Genomic DNA, 23,320 nt, shown 5'->3' with positions numbered 1-23,320 from the left:
AAAAAAAAAAAAAATACGTGGGCCGGGTCCTTCGCAGGATTCGGCCCCTAATTTGGACATTGTGCGTCGATATAATCTGTATGCCTGGAACTCGTGCACTGAGAAACGTTCCACGGTGCAAAGTGCGATTAAAATGCGTTAAAATTTTTAACGCGTTAATTTCCCCGTAATTAATTAATCGAAATTAACGCGTTAAAGTCCCAGCCCTAATATATATATATATATATATATATATATATATATATATATATATATATATATATATATATATATATATATATATATATATACCGACGCCTCGTTGACTGGGTTGGCCGGCTGATGTTACGTGACTGTGTGTCCGCCATATTGGAGGAGGCAAAGCTACGCTGTATATCAGGGGTCTCAAACTCGCGATCCGCGGGCCGCATCCGGCCACGCCCCCTACTTCCGGTCCGCGATTTGATGCCAAAAACATGACAATTTGGCCCTTTAAGTTACTTTTTTGACATTTCGCTAACTCCTCTTAATTGGAGGGGAAAGCGAAATGTCAAAAAAGTAACTTAAAGGGCCAAATTGTCATGTCAGGAAAAGTGTATATATGGTTGCAGGTACAAAATACATTTCACTGTGCATTGTACTGTATATAACTGTGCATGTGACAAATAAACACTATCTTATCTTATCTTATCTTAAGGAAGGCTTATTACCTTTCCACTTATTGAAGAAGAAGAAGAAGAAGAAACATCCTTTATTGTCCCACAGAGGGTAAATTTGGGTGTAACAGCAGCCGCAGTTATAATAAATATAAATATAATAATTTACACTAATGAGAATATATATATATATATATATATATATATATATATATATATATATATATATAAAATTAACGAACACGATTAACCTTAATAATACTAATAATAACACTATATACAATGTACATGATGTGCCTGTGTGTTGAACCTTAACAGGCCGGACTGTTACAGTATATTATATATTATCCTACATTGTGTAGGTTATTGTGGTTTTTGTTGGGAGCAGTGATGGTTATAAAGTCTTACAGCTGCTGGGAGGAAGGATCTGCGGTAACGCTCCTTTGTGCATTTAGGATGCAGCAGTCTGTCACTGAAGGAGCTCTCCAGCTCAGCAATAGCTTCATGCATGGGGTGGGAGACTTTGTCCATCAGTGATGTTATTTTGGTTAGAGTCCTTCTGTCTCCCACCACCTGCACTGAGTCGAGAGGACATCCTAGGACAGAGCTGGCTTTCCTGATGAGCTTGTCTATCCTCTTCCTCTCAGCTGTAGGCAAGCTGCTGCTCCAACATACTGTTGCATAGAAGATGGCTGATGCCACTACAGAAGTATTGCAGTGAATGTGGTATTTGGCTAAAAGAACAATTATATTTATGGCATCAGAGAAGGCTGGATTTAAGTTTTCCACATAAAATAAAACGGAATCAACATCGAATCAAGGAACATTAAGTTTGAGATTAATCCAGTATATAAATAAAAATGAATTGAATTGAATTGAAAACACAACTTCCAGTTTGGCTATTCTCAGATAATTAATGGCATCAACCAAAGTTGACTTCTCACAGTGTATTACTTTTTACATGTTCTCACTTTTACAGCTTACCTGCATCCTTCCACAACTGGCTGGAAGGCAGCCCTTGTTGCCTGCATAACTTTGTCCTAGTCACAGCAAAACTCCAGTGCAGATTTGATATGTCCATTTTCAAAAAGCCAGGCTTTTCTGTCATGGCACATGTGTAGTTGGATGGTCTGGCAAGAGAATCACCTCTGTGGAGAAAGACTGAGCCACAGAAGGTAAACTGTCTAATTGTGCTGGGAACCTAATGAACAATAAAGAGAAAAGTAAAGATTATTATACATTTTAAATTATTTGTTTACGTGACAGATAGTGAATATTGTAATTTTGTTTATCAAAATTGAATTTAAACAAAGTCTACTGAACACAGCCCTGATTTGCATGAACACAAACCTATCAGGCCTCTTAAATAATTCTTAAATTCACTGAGTACCTCTGAAAAGAGTAAAAACGATGTATTGTAACAAAAGCATGATGTCAGTCACTTTTCAGAATAACTAGCCCATTTTCACAAATTAACTGTGGTGTACAGTTTGGTGTCCACCGTCACACGTTGTTAGTCTAGCACACTGACTTTCTTTTGTTTACTTAGCTTACTTCAGGATATATATATATATATATATATATATATATATATATATATATATATATATATATATATATATATATATATATATGTATATATATATATATATGTAAGAATGTGTGTTCACCCCTTGTGTAGCTATTTCTTCAGTTCATCCTAATTTGAAAATATTTCCATTGCAGAACATCGCTGGCTATGTGCAGGTCCCATAACATTGCTATCTAATATGCTTTTGAATTCTTAAATTAAGAAGAATAACATTTTGAGTTTTTATTTTGACACTGGGACATAGAAATGACAGATGTTGAGAAATGCTTCCTCAGATCAATTTCAAGAATGAACAGTATTAATTGTATGTACCATTTTTATCTGTGGGATTTTAGCTGACGGTTGTCATACAGTTGAACTGTGAAGCCGAGGACTTTCTATATTTTCTGTATTGATAACAAATAACATGACTTGAAGAATACAGCAAACCAGCAGCCCTGTAACCCCAGGATAGAGGACGGCAACTGAGTAACTGTGTCAGAGTGAAGTGGATCCCATTGTCAATGTATTAACTTTTTAGAAACAGTAAAATACTGTCAGCAGATTGAAATGTTGCTTGATATGGTAATGCAAATGTATCGTTAGGTATTGTAACACAGGCAGTTGGTGGGAAAGCTAACATTCCAGGATGTGTAAATATGCAGTTGTTGCTGACAGGAAGCACAGGAATATCTCCCATAAAAATGCTGATGATTGCTTACAGTTAGTAGACTGGACAATAGAAGGTTTATTTAATAAAAGTGAGGAAAGTTTATTGCTACACTGTATTTACAGTATTTCTATGGGGATTCACATTTGAAACATTTGATACATTTGAAAAGGGAACATCATCATCATTCATCTTTTGACTGCCTGATTCATTTTAATAAAAGATTTTCACTGTTGGTCTCTTAGTTTGGAATGTCCAGCCTGTTCTTTAATCTGACATCATAAAGAGACAACACAGGCCCAAATGGAACCTTGGACATCAAAGGCACCACAAAGAACCTAAGAACATTCAGTTCACTTTCACAGTCATTCTGCAGAGATATCAGACCAGCTGGATTCAACTCTTGAATATTCACAGTATTTTTGGCAAATTTACACGTTTCCAAAAAAAAAATGTCCTTTGAGATGAGAAACGTAGATTATCCTGTAGCCTCTGAGCAAAATTCAGGTAATTTATTTTTGTATTGATTTATTTATTTTAGATTTTTAAAATGTTGAACATTAAAACTTGGTGACACTGAACATCACCCAGACTTTTTGGACATAATTTAATGATAGAACTAAGGAATGACTGCAGTACATGCAGCTTGATAATAACTGGCTTTATCGTATTTTTAGAGAGCTGTGGCACCACCACCCAAAAAAAGAGGAAGGCCAGCACAGGACCAGAGTCCCCCAGAAAAAGGCAGAGGTGTGCCCGTGGACCCGCTCAGCTGGCATCCGAGGCTGCGCCAGCAAAGCGTGGCAAAAGGAAGGCCAGCACCGAAAGGGGGACACCTGAAAAGAAGATAAAGTGTGAACCCAGCCACACAAACTCCAGTGAAGCCATCAGGGGGGCTAACTGGACGGAGCAGGACAACGCTGAGAAGCTGCTGGCCTCAGAGACTCCCGGGTCAACAAACAGGGAGCGTGCCTGTGACCCTTCCCCAGACTGCAGCACTCCATCAGCCTCCATACCAGACAGTGGGAGCGCATTCCTCCCATTCACACAAGACAGAGGTAAACTCAAAGTGTGATAGACACTAACAGTGAGCTTAAGCTTGTACTGTTTAGTCAGGGTTGCAAATTCTCTATTAGCATGCAGGTTTTAAGCCTTTTTCCACCAACACTTGCCACATTTACCCTTACTGAATTTCTTTCACTAACAGTAATCATAATAATTTGATGCAAACAGACGACAGTTTCAGGGCTCAAAGTGCTGCCATCAAATGGTCAGTCAAAATGCTGAGTATTTACATGATGGCCGCCCTCTTTAACATCACTCTAGCCAGCGCTAACATACACAGACACAAACGTGTAGGATTAGATACATTCCACGATACAGCTGTGTGCAAAGAAGTCGGAAGGTGACGGGAATATTGTGGAAGCATCTGGGATTTTCTTTTAGTTTAAGCAAAGTTATGTTAACAATAACAGCGAGCCGACGCGATAATTCACAGCTAGCGATTGGGGACCTTTGGTGCTTCCTTCTGCACGCTCTTTCCTGTCAGCTCCTTCAAATAAACCACACACAGTATTTCTAGTTGTACAAACATGTCTGTCGCAAAGTTCATATGTGAAAACAGTTTATTAATCTCAAGATAAAACCATTACATATTCAGATGTAGGTAAGTGAGGGGGATTAGAAGTGAGGCATGTGGTATAAAATGCTTTGAGTGCTCAAGTAGAGCAGAAAAACACTCTATAAGCTCCAACTTATTTACAACTGTATCTGTGTTTGTGTAGCTCGATTTGAGGCGACGTACAAGGAGCTTCACAAGCTCGGAGAAGGAGGCTTCGGCTCAGTTTATGCTGGGTTGATGATGGACAGCTTCCCAGTGAGTATGACGCATATGTTCTTATATCTCATGCACTTTGCCACCATTCCCTGCACTAACCAACATACTCCTGTCTGATCTGTAGGTGGCGATCAAACACATCGCAAAGGAAGATGTGGAATATGAAGAAATGGTGAGTGATTCAAACATTTTGAAATGTTTCACCTTCCTGTACCTTTGCTGTTTATGAGGAAACCAGATACTCATTCACTTTTCTCCTCTTTAGGTCTTTAATGGGAAGACATACAAGATCCCACTGGAGGTTCTCCTAATGCAGAAAGTGGGCGGTGAACCCCTGTCAGTAGGCACTTCTCCAGCTATCTCAATGCTAGATTACTTTGAGCTAGAGAAGGAGGTCCTTCTGATCATGGAGAGACCAGTGCCATGTGAGAGCCTGTATAGCTATCTAGAGAACAATGGTGGACCCCTGGACGTGCATGTTGCTAAGGTATATAGTCCAGCCCAGAGAAGCTCCACAGAGCTTGTTTGATAGTTGCCACACTGACAGGAATCAGTCCCTTCTTCACTTCTGACTGCTCTCTTTGTGTTTCAGAACATCATGAAGCAGCTGGTTGACGCAGCCATAATGATGCACAACAAAGGGGTCTTCCACCGGGATCTCAAGACAGAAAACTTGCTCCTCGAAACCGGCTCCAGTGACCTGCGAGTGCGGATCATAGACTTTGGTTGTGGCTGCTGGGTACAGGAAGAGCCACAATGCGTCTTCTCTGGTATGACATCTGGCTTGTGCTCTTCATTCAGCCATTGCTCTGATGATTTTGATTTCAGTCTGAACCTGTTCCTCATCCTTCCTTTCTGTCTGTGCATTGCAGGAACCTCAGCGTACGCCCCTCCAGAGTTTTTCACACGAGGGACGTATGAGGCTATCCCCACCACAGTCTGGCAGCTGGGCGCGCTGCTGTACGAAATGCTGTACGGAGTGCATCAATTTCGTACCACTAGATTCGTCCGCAAGAAAAGACCTTTTAACAAAGTCCTACACAAAGGTGAGACATTGGTAGAATCTCTGTGTTTTGGTGCTGATACTGTATAAACATTTTGCTTACAAGTTCCAAAAGATTGCTGCCGTTTCCATCCTGATCTTTGCTTTGTTTTCTGTCCTCTCTCTATTCAGACTGCCGGAACTTTTTGAAGCAGTGTTTAACTCGAAGCCCACAACATCGGGCCACCTTGGAGCAGATTCAGCAGCACCCCTGGCTGCAGGATCAAACTCAAGTCACACCTTAAACACTCGCTAAGATGCCTGGACTTTGATCTCCCTTTCATTTCTTTATTTACTTATTTCTTCTTTGTTTATTTACTTTTTTCAATTAATTACTTTATAATTACCAGTCGCGGCAGATGACTGCCCCTCCCTGAGCCTGGTTCTGCCGGAGGTTTCTTCCTGTTTAAAGGGAGTTTTTCCTTCCCACAGTCGCCAAGTGCTTGCTCATAGGGGGTCGTTTTGACAGTTATTATTAGTTATTCTTCTTTATATTCTTTTCATTGTTACTGTTATTTTTTTTGTTATTATCATTATTATTAACCTGGGCCAAACACTACATAACTCGGCCCAAAATTGGACTAGAAAAAAAATGAATAAAAACAAATTGGAACAAACTTACTTGAAATGAGTTTTGTTAAATTATTTCCACCTGTTAAGGTCAGTAGCCTTGACAACAATTATTTCAAACAATACACGTGTAAACAAATGTTACCTGTTCCCCTCTCTAAAGCTGCATTTGCTCATGTTATTTCCCATGTTGCTGAGCTTTGTCTTTAGTGTTTTTGCTCTTATTGGTCTGATTGATTCCACCTGTTATGGTCAGTGGCCTTGACAGCTTTTATTTAAAACAGCACAAATGTAAATGAATACATTAGTTTTAGCACAGAATGGACCACAGACCACAGTGAGGTTGGAGTTTGGCGTAACAGTAACGTGTTGGCAAGACAGGGGTAGAAATGCTCAACATAATGTCACTTAATCTGAGGCCTCAACAGTCACTAGTTACCTGCAGCTAAGGTAACTGGTGCTGTCCTAGATTAAACCTGTAGGGTTTCTACCTTACAGTATGCAGTGCCATGAGACAGGATTTGTTGACTGGTGCACTTTGGTCAGTGCTTGCTGTTTTTAAAGTGCTTTATAAATAAAATTGGCTTGGCTTGGCTATATGAATAAAACTGAAAAGATCTAAAGAAGGAGTTCCTGGAATTTGGGTTTATTAGAACAGGACAAATAGATGTCCACAGCCCTCTCAGGCTGATGAGACTTTGACACCTTGTGCATATCTGACACACCAGCAGCATCTGACAGAAGAGCATTTAATGAGCAGGGATTTGACAAACTTAAAGATAAAAGTGCATTTGCTGCATTTGTTTTGTTAGCTCTTCCTTTTCACAGACAATGAGGAGCAAACAATGTGCAAAGCACCATAAGAAGTGTGTGTTCTGATGAAGACTTTAACCAGCTGCTGAGTGAATCTGTGCCCATGCCTGAAGGTCTTGTGTCCATTTTCTATGAAGATAAAAAAATAACATCATAAAGTAACAGATATGCTTGTTTTTTAACACATGAGCGAAGAAAACAAGTGTCACAGGCGCTAAAGTTAAAATTTTAATCACAAAGCATCGTTGCCCTTTAGAGTTTCTAAAGTTAAAACCTGCTCAGAGTGAGGAGGAGAACTTTTTAAAGGCTTAAACGTTTCTTTAGCAAAGAAAAGCCAAAAATGTTAGAAAGACAGAGCGCAGAAATGATGCTCTGCCAGTTTTTAACCTTCAACTGTGGCAATAAAACATCTACAGTTCACATTATCCAGTTAATTCATATCCATCATTTTAAGCAGGATCCGATAATCACAATATACAACAGAATCACGGTGAATGTTCAGAGCTGTCAGTGTGATTTAAGGTGCATAATGCAAAGATTTTTGATAAATCTTTTGTGAGCAGAAAAACTGAAATAAAAATACATTGTCAGTTTTGCATTATACATGTAAAATCATAATATATCCTACAGTAACCCTGCAAGGTAACTAAATATCCCGACTAGCTTGTCAAAAATGAGCAGCAGCAAAAATACATTTTAAATACCACCCAAACTCTTGATGCATGCTTAATCATCCAAAAAAAAAAATGGAAGGAAGTTGAATCTGTTCATCTGGACATACTACAGGGTTTTCAGTGGGAGACACCTCTGAAAACACAACTTCCAGTTTGGCTATTCTCAGATAATTAATGGCATCAACCAAAGTTGACTTCTCACAGTGTATTACTTTTTACATGTTCTCACTTTTACAGCTTACCTGCATCCTTCCACAACTGGCTGGAAGGCAGCCCTTGTTGCCTGCATAACTTTGTCCTAGTCACAGCAAAACTCCAGTGCAGATTTGATATGTCCATTTTCAAAAAGCCAGGCTTTTCTGTCATGGCACATGTGTAGTTGGATGGTCTGGCAAGAGAATCACCTCTGTGGAGAAAGACTGAGCCACAGAAGGTAAACTGTCTAATTGCGCTGGGAACCTAATGAACAATAAAGAGAAAAGTAAAGATTATTATACATTTTAAATTATTTGTTTACGTGACAGATAGTGAATATTGTAATTTTGTTTATCAAAATTGAATTTAAACAAAGTCTACTGAACACAGCCCTGATTTGCATGAACACAAACCTATCAGGCCTCTTAAATAATTCTTAAATTCACTGAGTACCTCTGAAAAGAGTAAAAACGATGTAACAAAAGCATGATGTCAGTCACTTTTCAGAATAACTAGCCCATTTTCACAAATTAACTGTGGTGTACAGTTTGGTCTCCACCGTCACACGTTGTTAGTCTAGCACACTGACTTTCTTTTTGTTTACTTAGCTTACTTCAGGATATATATATATATATATATATATATATATATATATATATATATATATATATATTCTCTTTTTTTCTGGCCTCTGGGCAATGGTAATGGGTAAATTTTGTGTGTGCTTTCATTGTGGTTGAATGTTATCACATATCACATTTATCCGCACAATCAGAGTCGGCCCGAGGTGTGTGCGACATATGCGGCTGCATAGGGCCCCCCTGACCACCAGGGGGCCCCCAAGCTCACCCACATTTGTGATGAAACTTTGTTTTGTTTTTTTTAACATGCCAGTGTCCTAAAAGAAAGAAGAAACTTCCACCTCTTCATATTTGTACAATTGTAACAACACTAATTTAATGAGTTGCTGACTGCTGTGTCAGGGTGAATTCAGGTAGTTTGGGCAGGCATGCGCATCTGCAGTGCTCCAGGTGACCTGATGGTCCCTCAGTTTCGGTCAGTTTTGGATGAAGCTACGAAACAGAAATGTGACAGAAAGGACCTGTACCTCTGAGGCAGAGAGGAGGGAAAGAGAAGATTAGAGGAAGAAAAAAGACAAAGGTATGTTTCCATAAGTAATTACAAGTTTAGTTTGTAGCTCCAAACGTACTTAGGTATCGCTAGCTGGTTAGGTATGGTATTTATCCCCTTTTGAAAATTAACCATGGTTTTACTATGTTAAACAACCATGGTAATACCACAGGTACCATTAAGTGCTATGAATAAACCATAGTATTACTATGGGTAGGACCATAGTACTTGTAATCACCATGAGGTACCATGGTAAAACCATGGTTACTGCATAAAAACCATAGGAAACCATAGTGGATTTTCACAAGGGTCATGTCGCTGTGTCTCAGTCTAAGGTTACGTTCACACTGTCTGCAGCCTGGAGTGACCCAAATCCGATTTTTTCGCCCTTCGAGTCCGATCTTTTCATGCCAGTCTGAACAACACAGATACGATCTTTTCAAATACGACCTGTGTGTGTACACGGTCAGGTCGCATTTATCCGCCCTGCACGACATTGATACCATAGACATCATAGACATATATATTAGGGGTGGGACTCGATTAAAAAAATTAATCGAATTAATTACAAGCTTTGTAATTAATTAATCGAAATTAATCACATTTTAATCGCATTTCAATATTTGACATGAGAAATATTAATTTAAGTTTAGTTGATGAATAAATCAATATACATAAGCTTAAACTTCAAAATTTTATTTTCCCACCAGTCTACTACACAGACCAACGAAGGGTGGAAGTGCTCCTGTGATAAGCAAACACCTGAAATTAAAGTTAAGCATCATAACTGGATAGTTTTATTCAACATTAATGTCTCACTTGTTATAGTTGGAAATTAATCATTCTCTCAGCTGTATTCCTTGATGTTGAAATGTGTTATGCTTGTTTTAACAGTTTATTTTGAATTAAAGACTTAAAATTAAACCACAAAAAGGAGAAAAAGTTCGTTCTCCGTTTAACAGCTGCTTTTACACAGCTGGGCTTCACACTCACGGTTGCTAGGCGACATGAGCTACGCAGAGGTGACGGCACGTGACGCTGATATGAAGGCTAGCTGCTCACTTCCGGCCTTTGTGGTGTTCGTGGGCTGCGAAAGACGTGGGCTGGGTCTCCTTTAAACTGTTACATAGAATTTATCCCACTAATCAATACATGATGAAATATGTTAAAACAATAGACCCCAACTGTAAGTTCTGTAAAGAACGGTCAGAAACAATCAGTCATCTATTTTGGAATTGTTGCATCACAAGAAAATTTGGAAAGACTGTAATAACTTTATAAATTGTAATATTGATTCTAAATTTTCACTAAGGTATGAACACATTATTTTTGGTTTTCATGGAAAGAATACAAATGCAAACAAAAGACTAACAATTAATCTAATTATTATATTTGGTAAATTTCATATCCACAAATGTAAATTTTCTTCATCTTCACCCTTTTTTACAGATCTGGTTAAGGAAATAGAATTGTACTTATCCTCTATTTACAAGAGTACAAACAAAAAAGCTATAAACACTTATGAATGCTGCAAGTCACTGAATGTTTTTAATTTATTGTAATCTGTATAATATCTGCTTTTTGTTTTTGTGCCAATGTATTTCCTTCAGAAGCCTATACCCCTGGCATATTTTATTTCTCTTCCTGTGTTCTGTTCCTAATTCTATCCTTGTTTTTCCTTTTGTCAACAAGTTGTGTCTTTAATAAAAAAAAAAAAAAAAAAAAAAAAATACGTGGGCCGGGTCCTTCGCAGGATTCGGCCCCTAATTTGGACATTGTGCGTCGATATAATCTGTATGCCTGGAACTCGTGCACTGAGAAACGTTCCACGGTGCAAAGTGCGATTAAAATGCGTTAAAATTTTTAACGCGTTAATTTCCCCGTAATTAATTAATCGAAATTAACGCGTTAAAGTCCCAGCCCTAATATATATATATATATATACCGACGCCTCGTTGACTGGGTTGGCCCGCTGATGTTACGTGACTGTGTGTCCGCCATATTGGAGGAGGCAAAGCTACGCTGTATATCAGGGGTCTCAAACTCGCGATCCGCGGGCCGCATCCGGCCACGCCCCCTACTTCCGGTCCGCGATTTGATGCCAAAAACATGACAATTTGGCCCTTTAAGTTACTTTTTTGACATTTCGCTAACTCCTCTTAATTGGAGGGGAAAGCGAAATGTCAAAAAAGTAACTTAAAGGGCCAAATTGTCATGTCAGGAAAAGTGTATATATGGTTGCAGGTACAAAATACATTTCACTGTGCATTGTACTGTGTATAACTGTGCATGTGACAAATAAACACTATCTTATCTTATCTTATCTTAAGGAAGGCTTATTACCTTTCCACTTATTGAAGAAGAAGAAGAAGAAGAAACATCCTTTATTGTCCCACAGAGGGGAAATTTGGGTGTAACAGCAGCCGCAGTTATAATAAATATAAATATAATAATTTACACTAATGAGAATATATATATATATATATATATATATATATATATATATATATATATATATATATATATATCTATATATATATATATATATATATATATATATATATATATAAAATTAACGAACACGATTAACCTTAATAATACTAATAATAACACTATATACAATGTACATGATGTGCCTGTGTGTTGAACCTTAACAGGCCGGACTGTTTACAGTATATTATATATTATCCTACATTGTGTAGGTTATTGTGGTTTTTGTTGGGAGCAGTGATGGTTATAAAGTCTTACAGCTGCTGGGAGGAAGGATCTGCGGTAACGCTCCTTTGTGCATTTAGGATGCAGCAGTCTGTCACTGAAGGAGCTCTCCAGCTCGGCAACAGCTTCATGCATGGGGTGGGAGACTTTGTCCATCAGTGATGTTATTTTGGTTAGAGTCCTTCTGTCTCCCACCACCTGCACTGAGTCGAGAGGACATCCTAGGACAGAGCTGGCTTTCCTGATGAGCTTGTCTATCCTCTTCCTCTCAGCTGTAGGCAAGCTGTTGCTCCAACATACTGTTGCATAGAAGATGGCTGATGCCACTACAGAAGTATTGCAGTGAATGTGGTATTTGGCTAAAAGAACAATTATATTTATGGCATCAGAGACGGCTGGATTTAAGTTTTCCACATAAAATAAAACGGAATCAACATCGAATCAAGGAACATTAAGTTTGAGATTAATCCAGTATATAAATAAAATTGAATTGAATTGAATTGAAAACACAACTTCCAGTTTGGCTATTCTCAGATAATTAATGGCATCAACCAAAGTTGACTTCTCACAGTGTATTACTTTTTACATGTTCTCACTTTTACAGCTTACCTGCATCCTTCCACAACTGGCTGGAAGGCAGCCCTTGTTGCCTGCATAACTTTGTCCTAGTCACAGCAAAACTCCAGTGCAGATTTGATATGTCCATTTTCAAAAAGCCAGGCTTTTCTGTCATGGCACATGTGTAGTTGGATGGTCTGGCAAGAGAATCACCTCTGTGGAGAAAGACTGAGCCACAGAAGGTAAACTGTCTAATTGTGCTGGGAACCTAATGAACAATAAAGAGAAAAGTAAAGATTATTATACATTTTAAATTATTTGTTTACGTGACAGATAGTGAATATTGTAATTTTGTTTATCAAAATTGAATTTAAACAAAGTCTACTGAACACAGCCCTGATTTGCATGAACACAAACCTATCAGGCCTCTTAAATAATTCTTAAATTCACTGAGTACATCTGAAAAGAGTAAAAACGATATATTGTAACAAAAGCATGATGTCAGTCACTTTTCAGAATAACTAGCCCATTTTCACAAATTAACTGTGGTGTACAGTTTGGTCTCCACCGTCACACGTTGTGAGTCTAGCACACTGACTTTCTTTTTGTTTACTTAGCTTACTTCAGGATATATATATATATATATATATATATATATATATATATATATATATATATATATATATATATATATATATATATATATATATATATATATATATATATATATATATATATATATGTGTGTAAGAATGTGTGTTCACCCCTTGTGTAGCTATTTCTTCAGTTCATCCTAATTTGAAAATATTTCCATTGCAGAAACATCGCTGGCTATGTGCAGGTCCCATAACATTGCTATCTAATATGCTTTTGAATTCTTAAATTAAGAAGAATAACATTTTGAGTTTTTATTTTGACACTGGGACATAGAAATGACAGATGTTGAGAAATGCTTCCTCAGATCAATTTCAAGAATGAACAGTATTAATTGTATGTACCATTTTTATCTGTGGGATTTTAGCTGACGGTTGTCATACAGTTGAACTGTGAAGCTGAGGACTTTCTATATTTTCTGTATTGATAACAAATAACATGACTTGAAGAATACAGCAAACCAGCAGCCCTGTAACCCCAGGATAGAGGACGGCAACTGAGTAACTGTGTCAGAGTGAAGTGGATCCCATTGTCAATGTATTAACTTTTTAGAAACAGTAAAATACTGTCAGCAGATTGAAATGTTGCTTGATATGGTAATGCAAATGTATCGTTGGGTATTGTAACACAGGCAGTTGGTGGGAAAGCTAACATTCCAGGATGTGTAAATATGCAGTTGTTGCTGACAGGAAGCACAGGAATATCTCCCATAAAAATGCTGATGATTGCTTACAGTTAGTAGACTGGACAATAGAAGGTTTATTTAATAAAAGTGAGGAAAGTTTATTGGTACACTGTATTTACAGTATTTCTATGGGGATTCACACTTGAAACATTTGATACATTTGAAAAGGGAACATCTCTGATCATCATTCATCTTTTGACTGCCTGATTCATTTTAATAAAAGATTTTCACTGTTGGTCTCTTAGTTTGGAATGTCCAGCCTGTTCTTTAATCTGACATCATAAAGAGACAACACAGGCCCAAATGGAACCTTGGACATCAAAGGCACCACAAAGAACCTAAGAACATTCAGTTCACTTTCACAGTCATTCTGCAGAGATATCAGACCAGCTGGATTCAACTCTTGAATATTCACAGTATTTTTGGCAAATTTACACGTTTCCAAAAAAAAAATGTCCTTTGAGATGAGAAACGTAGATTATCCTGTAGCCTCTGAGCAAAATTCAGGTAATTTATTTTTGTATGATTTATTTATTTTAGATTTTTAAAATGTTGAACATTGAAACTTGGTGACACTGAACATCACCCAGACTTTTTGGACACAATTTAATGATAGAACTAAGGAATGACTGCAGTACATGCAGCTTGATAATAACTGGCTTTATCGTATTTGTAGAGAGCTGTGGCACCACCACCCAAAAAAAGAGGAAGGCCAGCACAGGACCAGAGTCCCCCAGAAAAAGGCAGAGGTGTGCCCGTGGACCCGCTCAGCTGGCATCCGAGGCTGCGCCAGCAAAGCGTGGCAAAAGGAAGGCCAGCACCGAAAGGGGGACACCTGAAAAGAAGCTAAAGTGTGAACCCAGCCACACAAACTCCAGTGAAGCCATCAGGGGGGCTAACTGGACGGAGCAGGACAACGCTGAGAAGCTGCTGGCCTCAGAGACTCCCGGGTCAACAAACAGGGAGCGTGCCTGTGACCCTTCCCCAGACTGCAGCACTCCATCAGCCTCCATACCAGACAGTGGGAGCGCATTCCTCCCATTCACACAAGACAGAGGTAAACTCAAAGTGTGATAGACACTAACAGTGAGCTTAAGCTTGTACTGTTTAGTCAGGGTTGCAAATTCTCTATTAGCATGCAGGTTTTAAGCCTTTTTCCACCAACACTTGCCACATTTACCCTTACTGAATTTCTTTCACTAACAGTAATCATAATAATTTGATGCAAACAGACGACAGTTTCAGGGCTCAAAGTGCTGCCATCAAATGGTCAGTCAAAATGCTGAGTATTTACATGATGGCTGCCCTCTTTAACATCACTCTAGCCAGCGCTAACATACACAGACACAAACGTGTAGGATTAGATACATTCCACGATACAGCTGTGTGCAAAGAAGTCGGAAGGTGACGGGAATATTGTGGAAGCATCTGGGATTTTCTTTTAGTTTAAGCAAAGTTATGTTAACAATAACAGCGAGCCGACGCGATAATTCACAGCTAGCGATTGGGGACCTTTGGTGCTTCCTTCTGCACGCTCTTTCCTGTCAGCTCCTTCAAATAAACCACACACAGTATTTCTAGTTGTGCAAACATGTCTGTCGCAAAGTTCATATGTGAAAACAGTTTATTAATCTCAAGATAAAACCATTACATATTCAGATGTAGGTAAGTGAGGGGGATTAGAAGTGAGGCATGTGGTATAAAATGCTTTGAGTGCTCAAGTAGAGCAGAAAAACACTCTATAAGCTCCAACTTATTTACAACTGTATCTGTGTTTGTGTAGCTCGATTTGAGGCGACATACAAGGAGCTTCACAAGCTCGGAGAAGGAGGCTTCGGCTCAGTTTATGCTGGGTTGATGATGGACAGCTTCCCAGTGAGTATGATGCATATGTTCTTATATCTCATGCACTTTGCCACCATTCCCTGCACTAACCAACATACTCCTGTCTGATCTGTAGGTGGCGATCAAACACATCGCAAAGGAAGATGTGGAATATGAAGAAATGGTGAGTGATTCAAACATTTTTAAATGTTTCACCTTCCTGTACCTTTGCTGTTTATGAGGAAACCAGATACTCATTCACTTTTCTCCTCTTTAGGTCTTTAATGGGAAGACATACAAGATCCCACTGGAGGTTCTCCTAATGCAGAAAGTGGGCGGTGAACCCCTGTCAGTAGGCACTTCTCCAGCTATCTCAATGCTAGATTACTTTGAGCTAGAGGAGGAGGTCCTTCTGATCATGGAGAGACCAGTGCCATGTGAGAGCCTGTATAGCTATCTAGAGAACAATGGTGGACCCCTGGACGTGCATGTTGCTAAGGTATAGTCCAGCCCAGAGAAGCTCCACAGAGCTTGTTTGATAGTTGCCACACTGACAGGAATCAGTCCCTTCTTCACTTCTGACTGTTCTCTTTGTGTTTCAGAACATCATGAAGCAGCTGGTTGACGCAGCCATAATGATGCACAACAAAGGGGTCTTCCACCGGGATCTCAAGACAGAAAACCTTGCTCCTGGAAACCGGCTCCAGTGACCTGCGAGTGCGGATCATAGACTTTGGTTGTGGCTGCTGGGTACAGGAAGAGCCACAATGCGTCTTCTCTGGTATGACATCTGGCTTGTGCTCTTCATTCAGCCATTGCTCTGATGATTTTGATTTCAGTCTGAACCTGTTCCTCATCCTTCCTTTCTGTCTGTGCATTGCAGGAACCTCAGCGTACGCCCCTCCAGAGTTTTTCACACGAGGGACGTATGAGGCTATCCCCACCACAGTCTGGCAGCTGGGCGCGCTGCTGTACGAAATGCTGTATGGAGTGCATCAATTTCGTACCACTAGATTCGTCCGCAAGAAAAGACCTTTTAACAAAGTCCTACACAAAGGTGAGACATTGGTAGAATCTCTGTGTTTTGGTGCTGATACTGTATAAACATTTTGCTTACAAGTTCCAAAAGATTGCTGCCGTTTCCATCCTGATCTTTGCTTTGTTTTCTGTCCTCTCTCTATTCAGACTGCCGGAACTTTTTGAAGCAGTGTTTAACTCGAAGCCCACAACATCGGGCCACCTTGGAGCAGATTCAGCAGCACCCCTGGCTGCAGGATCAAACTCAAGTCACACCTTAAACACTTGCTAAGATGCCTGGACTTTGATCTCCCTTTCATTTCTTTATTTACTTATTTCTTCTTTGTTTATTTACTTTTTTCAATTAATTACTTTATAATTACCAGTCGCGGCAGATGACTGCCCCTCCCTGAGCCTGGTTCTGCCGGAGGTTTCTTCCTGTTTAAAGGGAGTTTTTCCTTCCCACAGTCGCCAAGTGCTTGCTCATAGGGGGTCGTTTTGACAGTTATTATTAGTTATTCTTCTTTATATTCTTTTCATTGTTACTGTTATTTTTTTTGTTATTATCATTATTATTAACCTGGGCCAAACACTACATAACTCGGCCCAAAATTGGACTAGAAAAAAATGAATAAAAACAAATTGGATCAAACTTACTTGAAATGAGTTTTGTTAAATTATTTCCACCTGTTAAGGTCAGTAGCCTTGACAACAATTATTTCAAACAATACACAGTGTAAACAAATGTTACCTGTTCCCCTCTCTAAAGCTGCATTTGCTCATGTTATTTCCCATGTTGCTGAGCTTTGTCTTTAGTGTTTTTGCTCTTATTGGTCTGATTGATTCCACCTGTTAATGGTCAGTGGCCTTGACAGCTTTTATTTAAAACAGCACAATGTAAATGAATACATTAGTTTTAGCACAGAATGGACCACAGACCACAGTGAGGTTGGAGTTTGGTGTAACAGTAACGTGTTGGCAAGACAGGGGTAGAAATGCTCAACATAATGTCACTTAATCTGAGGCCTCAACAGTCACTAGTTACCTGCAGCTAAGGTAACTGGTGCTGTCCTAGATTAAACCTGTAGGGTTTCTACCTTACAGTATGCAGTGCCATGAGACAGGATTTGTTGACTGGTGCACTTTGGTCAGTGCTTGCTGTTTTTAAAGTGCTTTATAAATAAAATTGGCTTGGCTTGGCTATATGAATAAAACTGAAAAGATCTAAAGAAGGAGTTCCTGGAATTTGGGTTTATTAGAACAGGATAAATAGATGTCCACAGCCCTCTCAGGCTGATGAGACTTTGACACCTTGTGCATATCTGACACACCAGCAGCATCTGACAGAAGAGCATTTAATGAGCAGGGATTTGACAAACTTAAAGATAAAAGTGCATTTGCTGCATTTGTTTTGTTAGCTCTTCCTTTTCACAGACAATGAGGAGCAAACAATGTGCAAAGCACCATAAGAAGTGTGTGTTCTGATGAAGACTTTAACCAGCTGCTGAGTGAATCTGTGCCCATGCCTGGAGGTCTTGTGTCCATTTTCTATGAAGATAAAAAACTAACATCATAAAGTAACAGATATGCTTGTGTTTTAACACATGAGCGAAGAAAACAAGTGTCACAGGCGCTAAAGTTAAAATTTTAATCACAAAGCATCGTTGCCCTTTAGAGTTTCTAAAGTTAAAACCTGCTCAGAGTGAGGAGGAGAACTTTTTAAAGGCTTAAACGTTTCTTTAGAAAAGAAAAGCCAAAAATGTTAGAAAGACAGAGCGCAGAAATGATGCTCTGCCAGTTTTTAACCTTCAACTGTGGCAATAAAACATCTACAGTTCACATTATCCAGTTAATTCATATCCATCATTTTAAGCAGGATCCGATAATCACAATATACAACAGAATCACGGTGAATGTTCAGAGCTGTCAGTTTGATTTAAGGTGCATAATGCAAAGATTTTTGATAAATCTTTTGTGAGCAGAAAAACTGAAATAAAAATACATTCAGTCAGTTTTGCATTATACATGTAAAATCATAATATATCCTACAGTAACCCTGCAAGGTAACTAAATATCCCGACTAGCTTGTCAAAAATGAGCAGCAGCAAAAATACATTTTAAATACCACCCAAACTCTTGATGCATGCTTAATCATCCAGGTGAAAAAAAAATGGAAGGAAGTTGAATCTGTTCATCTGGACATACTACAGGGTTTTCAGTGGGAGACACCTCTGAAAACACAACTTCCAGTTTGGCTATTCTCAGATAATTAATGGCATCAACCAAAGTTGAATTCTCACAGTGTATTACTTTTTACATGTTCTCACTTTTACAGCTTACCTGCATCCTTCCACAACTGGCTGGAAGGCAGCCCTTGTTGCCTGCATAACTTTGTCCTAGTCACAGCAAAACTCCAGTGCAGATTTGATATGTCCATTTTCAAAAAGCCAGGCTTTTCTGTCATGGCACATGTGTAGTTGGATGGTCTGGCAAGAGAATCACCTCTGTGGAGAAAGACTGAGCCACAGAAGGTAAACTGTCTAATTGTGCTGGGAACCTAATGAACAATAAAGAGAAAAGTAAAGATTATTATACATTTTAAATTATTTGTTTACGTGACAGATAGTGAATATTGTAATTTTGTTTATCAAAATTGAATTTAAACAAAGTCTACTGAACACAGCCCTGATTTGCATGAACACAAACCTATCAGGCCTCTTAAATAATTCTTAAATTCACTGAGTATCTCTGAAAAGAGTAAAAACGATGTAACAAAAGCATGATGTCAGTCACTTTTCAGAATAACTAGCCCATTTTCACAAATTAACTGTGGTGTACAGTTTGGTCTCCACCGTCACACGTTGTGAGTCTAGCACACTGACTTTCTTTTTGTTTACTTAGCTTACTTCAGGATATATATATATATATATATATATATATATATATATATATATATATATATATATATATATATATATATATATATATATATATATATTCTCTTTTCTTCTGGCCTCTGGGCAATGGTAATGGGTAAATTTTGTGTGTGCTTTCATTGTGGTTGAATGTTATCACATATCACATTTATCCGCACAATCAGAGTTGGCCCGAGGTGTGTGCGACATATGCGGCTGCATAGGGCCCCCTGACCACCCCAAGCTCACCCACATTTGTGATGAAACTTTGTTTTGTTTTTTTTAACATGCCAGTGTCCTAAAAGAAAGAAGAAACTTCCACCTCTTCATATTTGTACAATTGTAACAACACTAATTTAATGAGTTGCTGACTGCTGTGTCAGGGTGAATTCAGGTAGTTTGGGCAGGCATGCGCATCTGCAGTGCTCCAGGTGACCTGATGGTCCGTCAGTTTCGGTCAGTTTTGGATGAAGCTACGAAACAGAAATGTGACAGAAAGGACCTGTACCTCTGAGGCAGAGAGGAGGGAAAGGAGAAGATTAGAGGAAGAAAAAAGACAAAGGTATGTTTCCATAAGTAATTACAAGTTTAGTTTGTAGCTCCAAACGTACTTAGGTATCGCTAGCTGGTTAGGTATGGTATTTATCCCCTTATGAAAATTAACCATGGTTTTACTATGATAAACAACCATGGTAATACCACAGGTACCATTAAGTGCTATGAATAAACCATAGTATTACTATGGGTAGGACCATAGTACTTGTAATCACCATGAGGTACCATGGTAAAACCATGGTTACTGCATAAAAACCATAGGAAACCATAGTGGATTTTCACAAGGGTCATGTCGCTGTGTCTCAGTCTAAGGTTACGTTCACACTGTCTGCAGCCTGGAGTGACCCAAATCCGATTTTTTCGCCCTTCGAGTCCGATCTTTTCATGCCAGTCTGAACAACACAGATACGATCTTTTCAAATACGACCTGTGTGTGTACACGGTCAGGTCGCATTTATCCGCCCTGCACGACATTGATACCATAGACATCATAGACATATATATTAGGGGTGGGACTCGATTAAAAAAATTAATCGAATTAATTACAAGCTTTGTAATTAATTAATCGAAATTAATCACATTTTAATCGCATTTCAATATTTGACATGAGAAATATTAATTTAAGTTTAGTTGATGAATAAATCAATATACATAAGCTTAAACTTCAAAATTTTGTTTATTTTCCCACCAGTCTACTACACAGACCAATGAAGGGTGGAAGTGCTCCTGTGATAAGCAAACACCTGAAATTAAAGTTAAGCATCATAACTGGATAGTTTTATTCAACATTAATGTCTCACTTGTTATAGTTGGAAATTAATCATTCTCTCAGCTGTATTCCTTGATGTTGAAATGTGTTATGCTTGTTTTAACAGTTTATTTTGAATTAAAGACTTAAAATTAAACCACAAAAAGGAGAAAAAGTTCGTTCTCCGTTTAACAGCTGCTTTTACACAGCTGGGCTTCACACTCACGGTTGCTAGGCGACATGAGCTACGCAGAGGTGACGGCACGTGACGCTGATATGAAGGCTAGCTGCTCACTTCCGGCCTTTGTGGTGTTCGTGGGCTGCGAAAGACGTGGGCTGGGTCTCCTTTAAACTGTTACATAGAATTTATCCCACTAATCAATACATGATGAAATATGTTAAAACAATAGACCCCAACTGTAAGTTCTGTAAAGAACGGTCAGAAACAATCAGTCATCTATTTTGGAATTGTTGCATCACAAGAAAATTTTGGAAAGACTGTAATAACTTTATAAATTGTAATATTGATTCTAAATTTTCACTAAGGTATGAACACATTATTTTTGGTTTTCATGGAAAGAATACAAATGCAAACAAAAGACTAACAATTAATCTAATTATTATATTTGGTAAATTTCATATCCACAAATGTAAATTTTCTTCATCTTCACCCTTTTTTACAGTTCTGGTTAAGGAAATAGAATTGTACTTATCCTCTATTTACAAGAGTACAAACAAAAAAGCTATAAACACTTATGAATGCTGCAAGTCACTGAATGTTTTTAATTTATTGTAATCTGTATAATATCTGCTTTTTGTTTTTGTGCCAATGTATTTCCTTCAGAAGCCTATACCCCTGGCATATTTTATTTCTCTTCCTGTGTTCTGTTCCTAATTCTATCCTTGTTTTTCCTTTTGTCAACAAGTTGTGTCTTTAAAAAAAAAAAAAAAAAAAAAAAAAAAAAGACGTGGGCCGGGTCCTTCGCAGGATTCGGCCCCTAATTTGGACATTGTGCGTCGATATAATCTGTATGCCTGGAACTCGTGCACTGAGAAACGTTCCACGGTGCAAAGTGCGATTAAAATGCGTTAAAATTTTTAACGCGTTAATTTCCCCGTAATTAATTAATCGAAATTAACGCGTTAAAGTCCCAGCCCTAATATATATATATATATATATATATATATATATATATATATATATATATATATATATATATATATATATATATATATATATATATACCGACGCCTCGTTGACTGGGTTGGCCCGCTGATGTTACGTGACTGTGTGTCCGCCATATTGGAGGAGGCAAAGCTACGCTGTATATCAGGGGTCTCAAACTCGCGATCCGCGGGCCGCATCCGGCCACGCCCCCTACTTCCGGTCCGCGATTTGATGCCAAAAACATGACAATTTGGCCCTTTAAGTTACTTTTTGACATTTCGCTAACTCCTCTTAATTGGAGGGGAAAGCGAAATGTCAAAAAAGTAACTTAAAGGGCCAAATTGTCATGTCAGGAAAAGTGTATATATGGTTGCAGGTACAAAATACATTTCACTGTGCATTGTACTGTGTATAACTGTGCATGTGACAAATAAACACTATCTTATCTTATCTTATCTTAAGGAAGGCTTATTACCTTTCCACTTATTGAAGAAGAAGAAGAAGAAGAAACATCCTTTATTGTCCCACAGAGGGGAAATTTGGGTGTAACAGCAGCCGCAGTTATAATAAATATAAATATAATAATTTACACTAATGAGAATATATATATATATATATATATATATATATATATATATATATATATATATATATATATATATATATATATATATATATATATATATAAAATTAACGAACACGATTAACCTTAATAATACTAATAATAACACTATATACAATGTACATGATGTGCCTGTGTGTTGAACCTTAACAGGCCGGACTGTTTACAGTATATTATATATTATCCTACATTGTGTAGGTTATTGTGGTTTTTGTTGGGAGCAGTGATGGTTATAAAGTCTTACAGCTGCTGGGAGGAAGGATCTGCGGTAACGCTCCTTTGTGCATTTAGGATGCAGCAGTCTGTCACTGAAGGAGCTCTCCAGCTCGGCAACAGCTTCATGCATGGGGTGGGAGACTTTGTCCATCAGTGATGTTATTTTGGTTAGAGTCCTTCTGTCTCCCACCACCGGCACTGAGTCGAGAGGACATCCTAGGACAGAGCTGGCTTTCCTGATGAGCTTGTCTATCCTCTTCCTCTCAGCTGTAGGCAAGCTGTTGCTCCAACATACTGTTGCATAGAAGATGGCTGATGCCACTACAGAAGTATTGCAGTGAATGTGGTATTTGGCTAAAAGAACAATTATATTTATGGCATCAGAGAAGGCTGGATTTAAGTTTTCCACATAAAATAAAACGGAATCAACATCGAATCAAGGAACATTAAGTTTGAGATTAATCCAGTATATAAATAAAATTGAATTGAATTGAATTGAAAACACA

General features: G+C 38.3%; 1 protein-coding gene and 1 pseudogene across 1 annotated transcript; both read left to right on the top strand.

Annotated features, from left to right (window-relative positions):
• The first annotated feature begins 3,247 nt into the window (after positions 1–3,247).
• On the top strand, positions 3,248–6,022 carry LOC115783685 (serine/threonine-protein kinase pim-2-like). The gene is made up of 7 exons (XM_030734629.1): positions 3,248–3,382; positions 3,553–3,933; positions 4,660–4,751; positions 4,837–4,884; positions 4,978–5,199; positions 5,305–5,758; positions 5,887–6,022. The coding sequence occupies exons 1-7, from the start codon at positions 3,328–3,330 to the stop codon at positions 5,997–5,999; spliced, it is 1,365 nt and encodes a 454-aa protein (XP_030590489.1). The 5' UTR covers positions 3,248–3,327; the 3' UTR covers positions 6,000–6,022.
• An 8,099-nt stretch (positions 6,023–14,121) lies between these two features.
• LOC115783704 (serine/threonine-protein kinase pim-2-like) lies at positions 14,122–16,898 on the top strand (annotated as a pseudogene).
• The last annotated feature ends 6,422 nt before the right edge of the window (positions 16,899–23,320 follow it).

Source organism: Archocentrus centrarchus, chromosome 7 (genome assembly GCF_007364275.1).
Source record: "Archocentrus centrarchus isolate MPI-CPG fArcCen1 chromosome 7, fArcCen1, whole genome shotgun sequence".
Taxonomy (NCBI): Eukaryota; Metazoa; Chordata; class Actinopteri; order Cichliformes; family Cichlidae; genus Archocentrus; species Archocentrus centrarchus.
Note: the sequence above shows the minus strand (reverse complement) of the source record. Positions and strands in the feature narration are given on the sequence as shown.

Bases quoted from the DNA above. Each gene is read 5' to 3' on its own strand.
- LOC115783685 (XM_030734629.1), top strand. From the start codon at position 3,328: ATGTCCTTTGAGATGAGAAACGTAGATTATCCTGTAGCCTCTGAGCAA. The intron at 3,383-3,552 runs GTAATTTATTTT...TCGTATTTTTAG, and splicing joins AGCCTCTGAGCAAAATTCAG to AGAGCTGTGGCACCACCACC. The intron at 5,200-5,304 runs GTATATAGTCCA...TTTGTGTTTCAG, and splicing joins TGGACGTGCATGTTGCTAAG to AACATCATGAAGCAGCTGGT.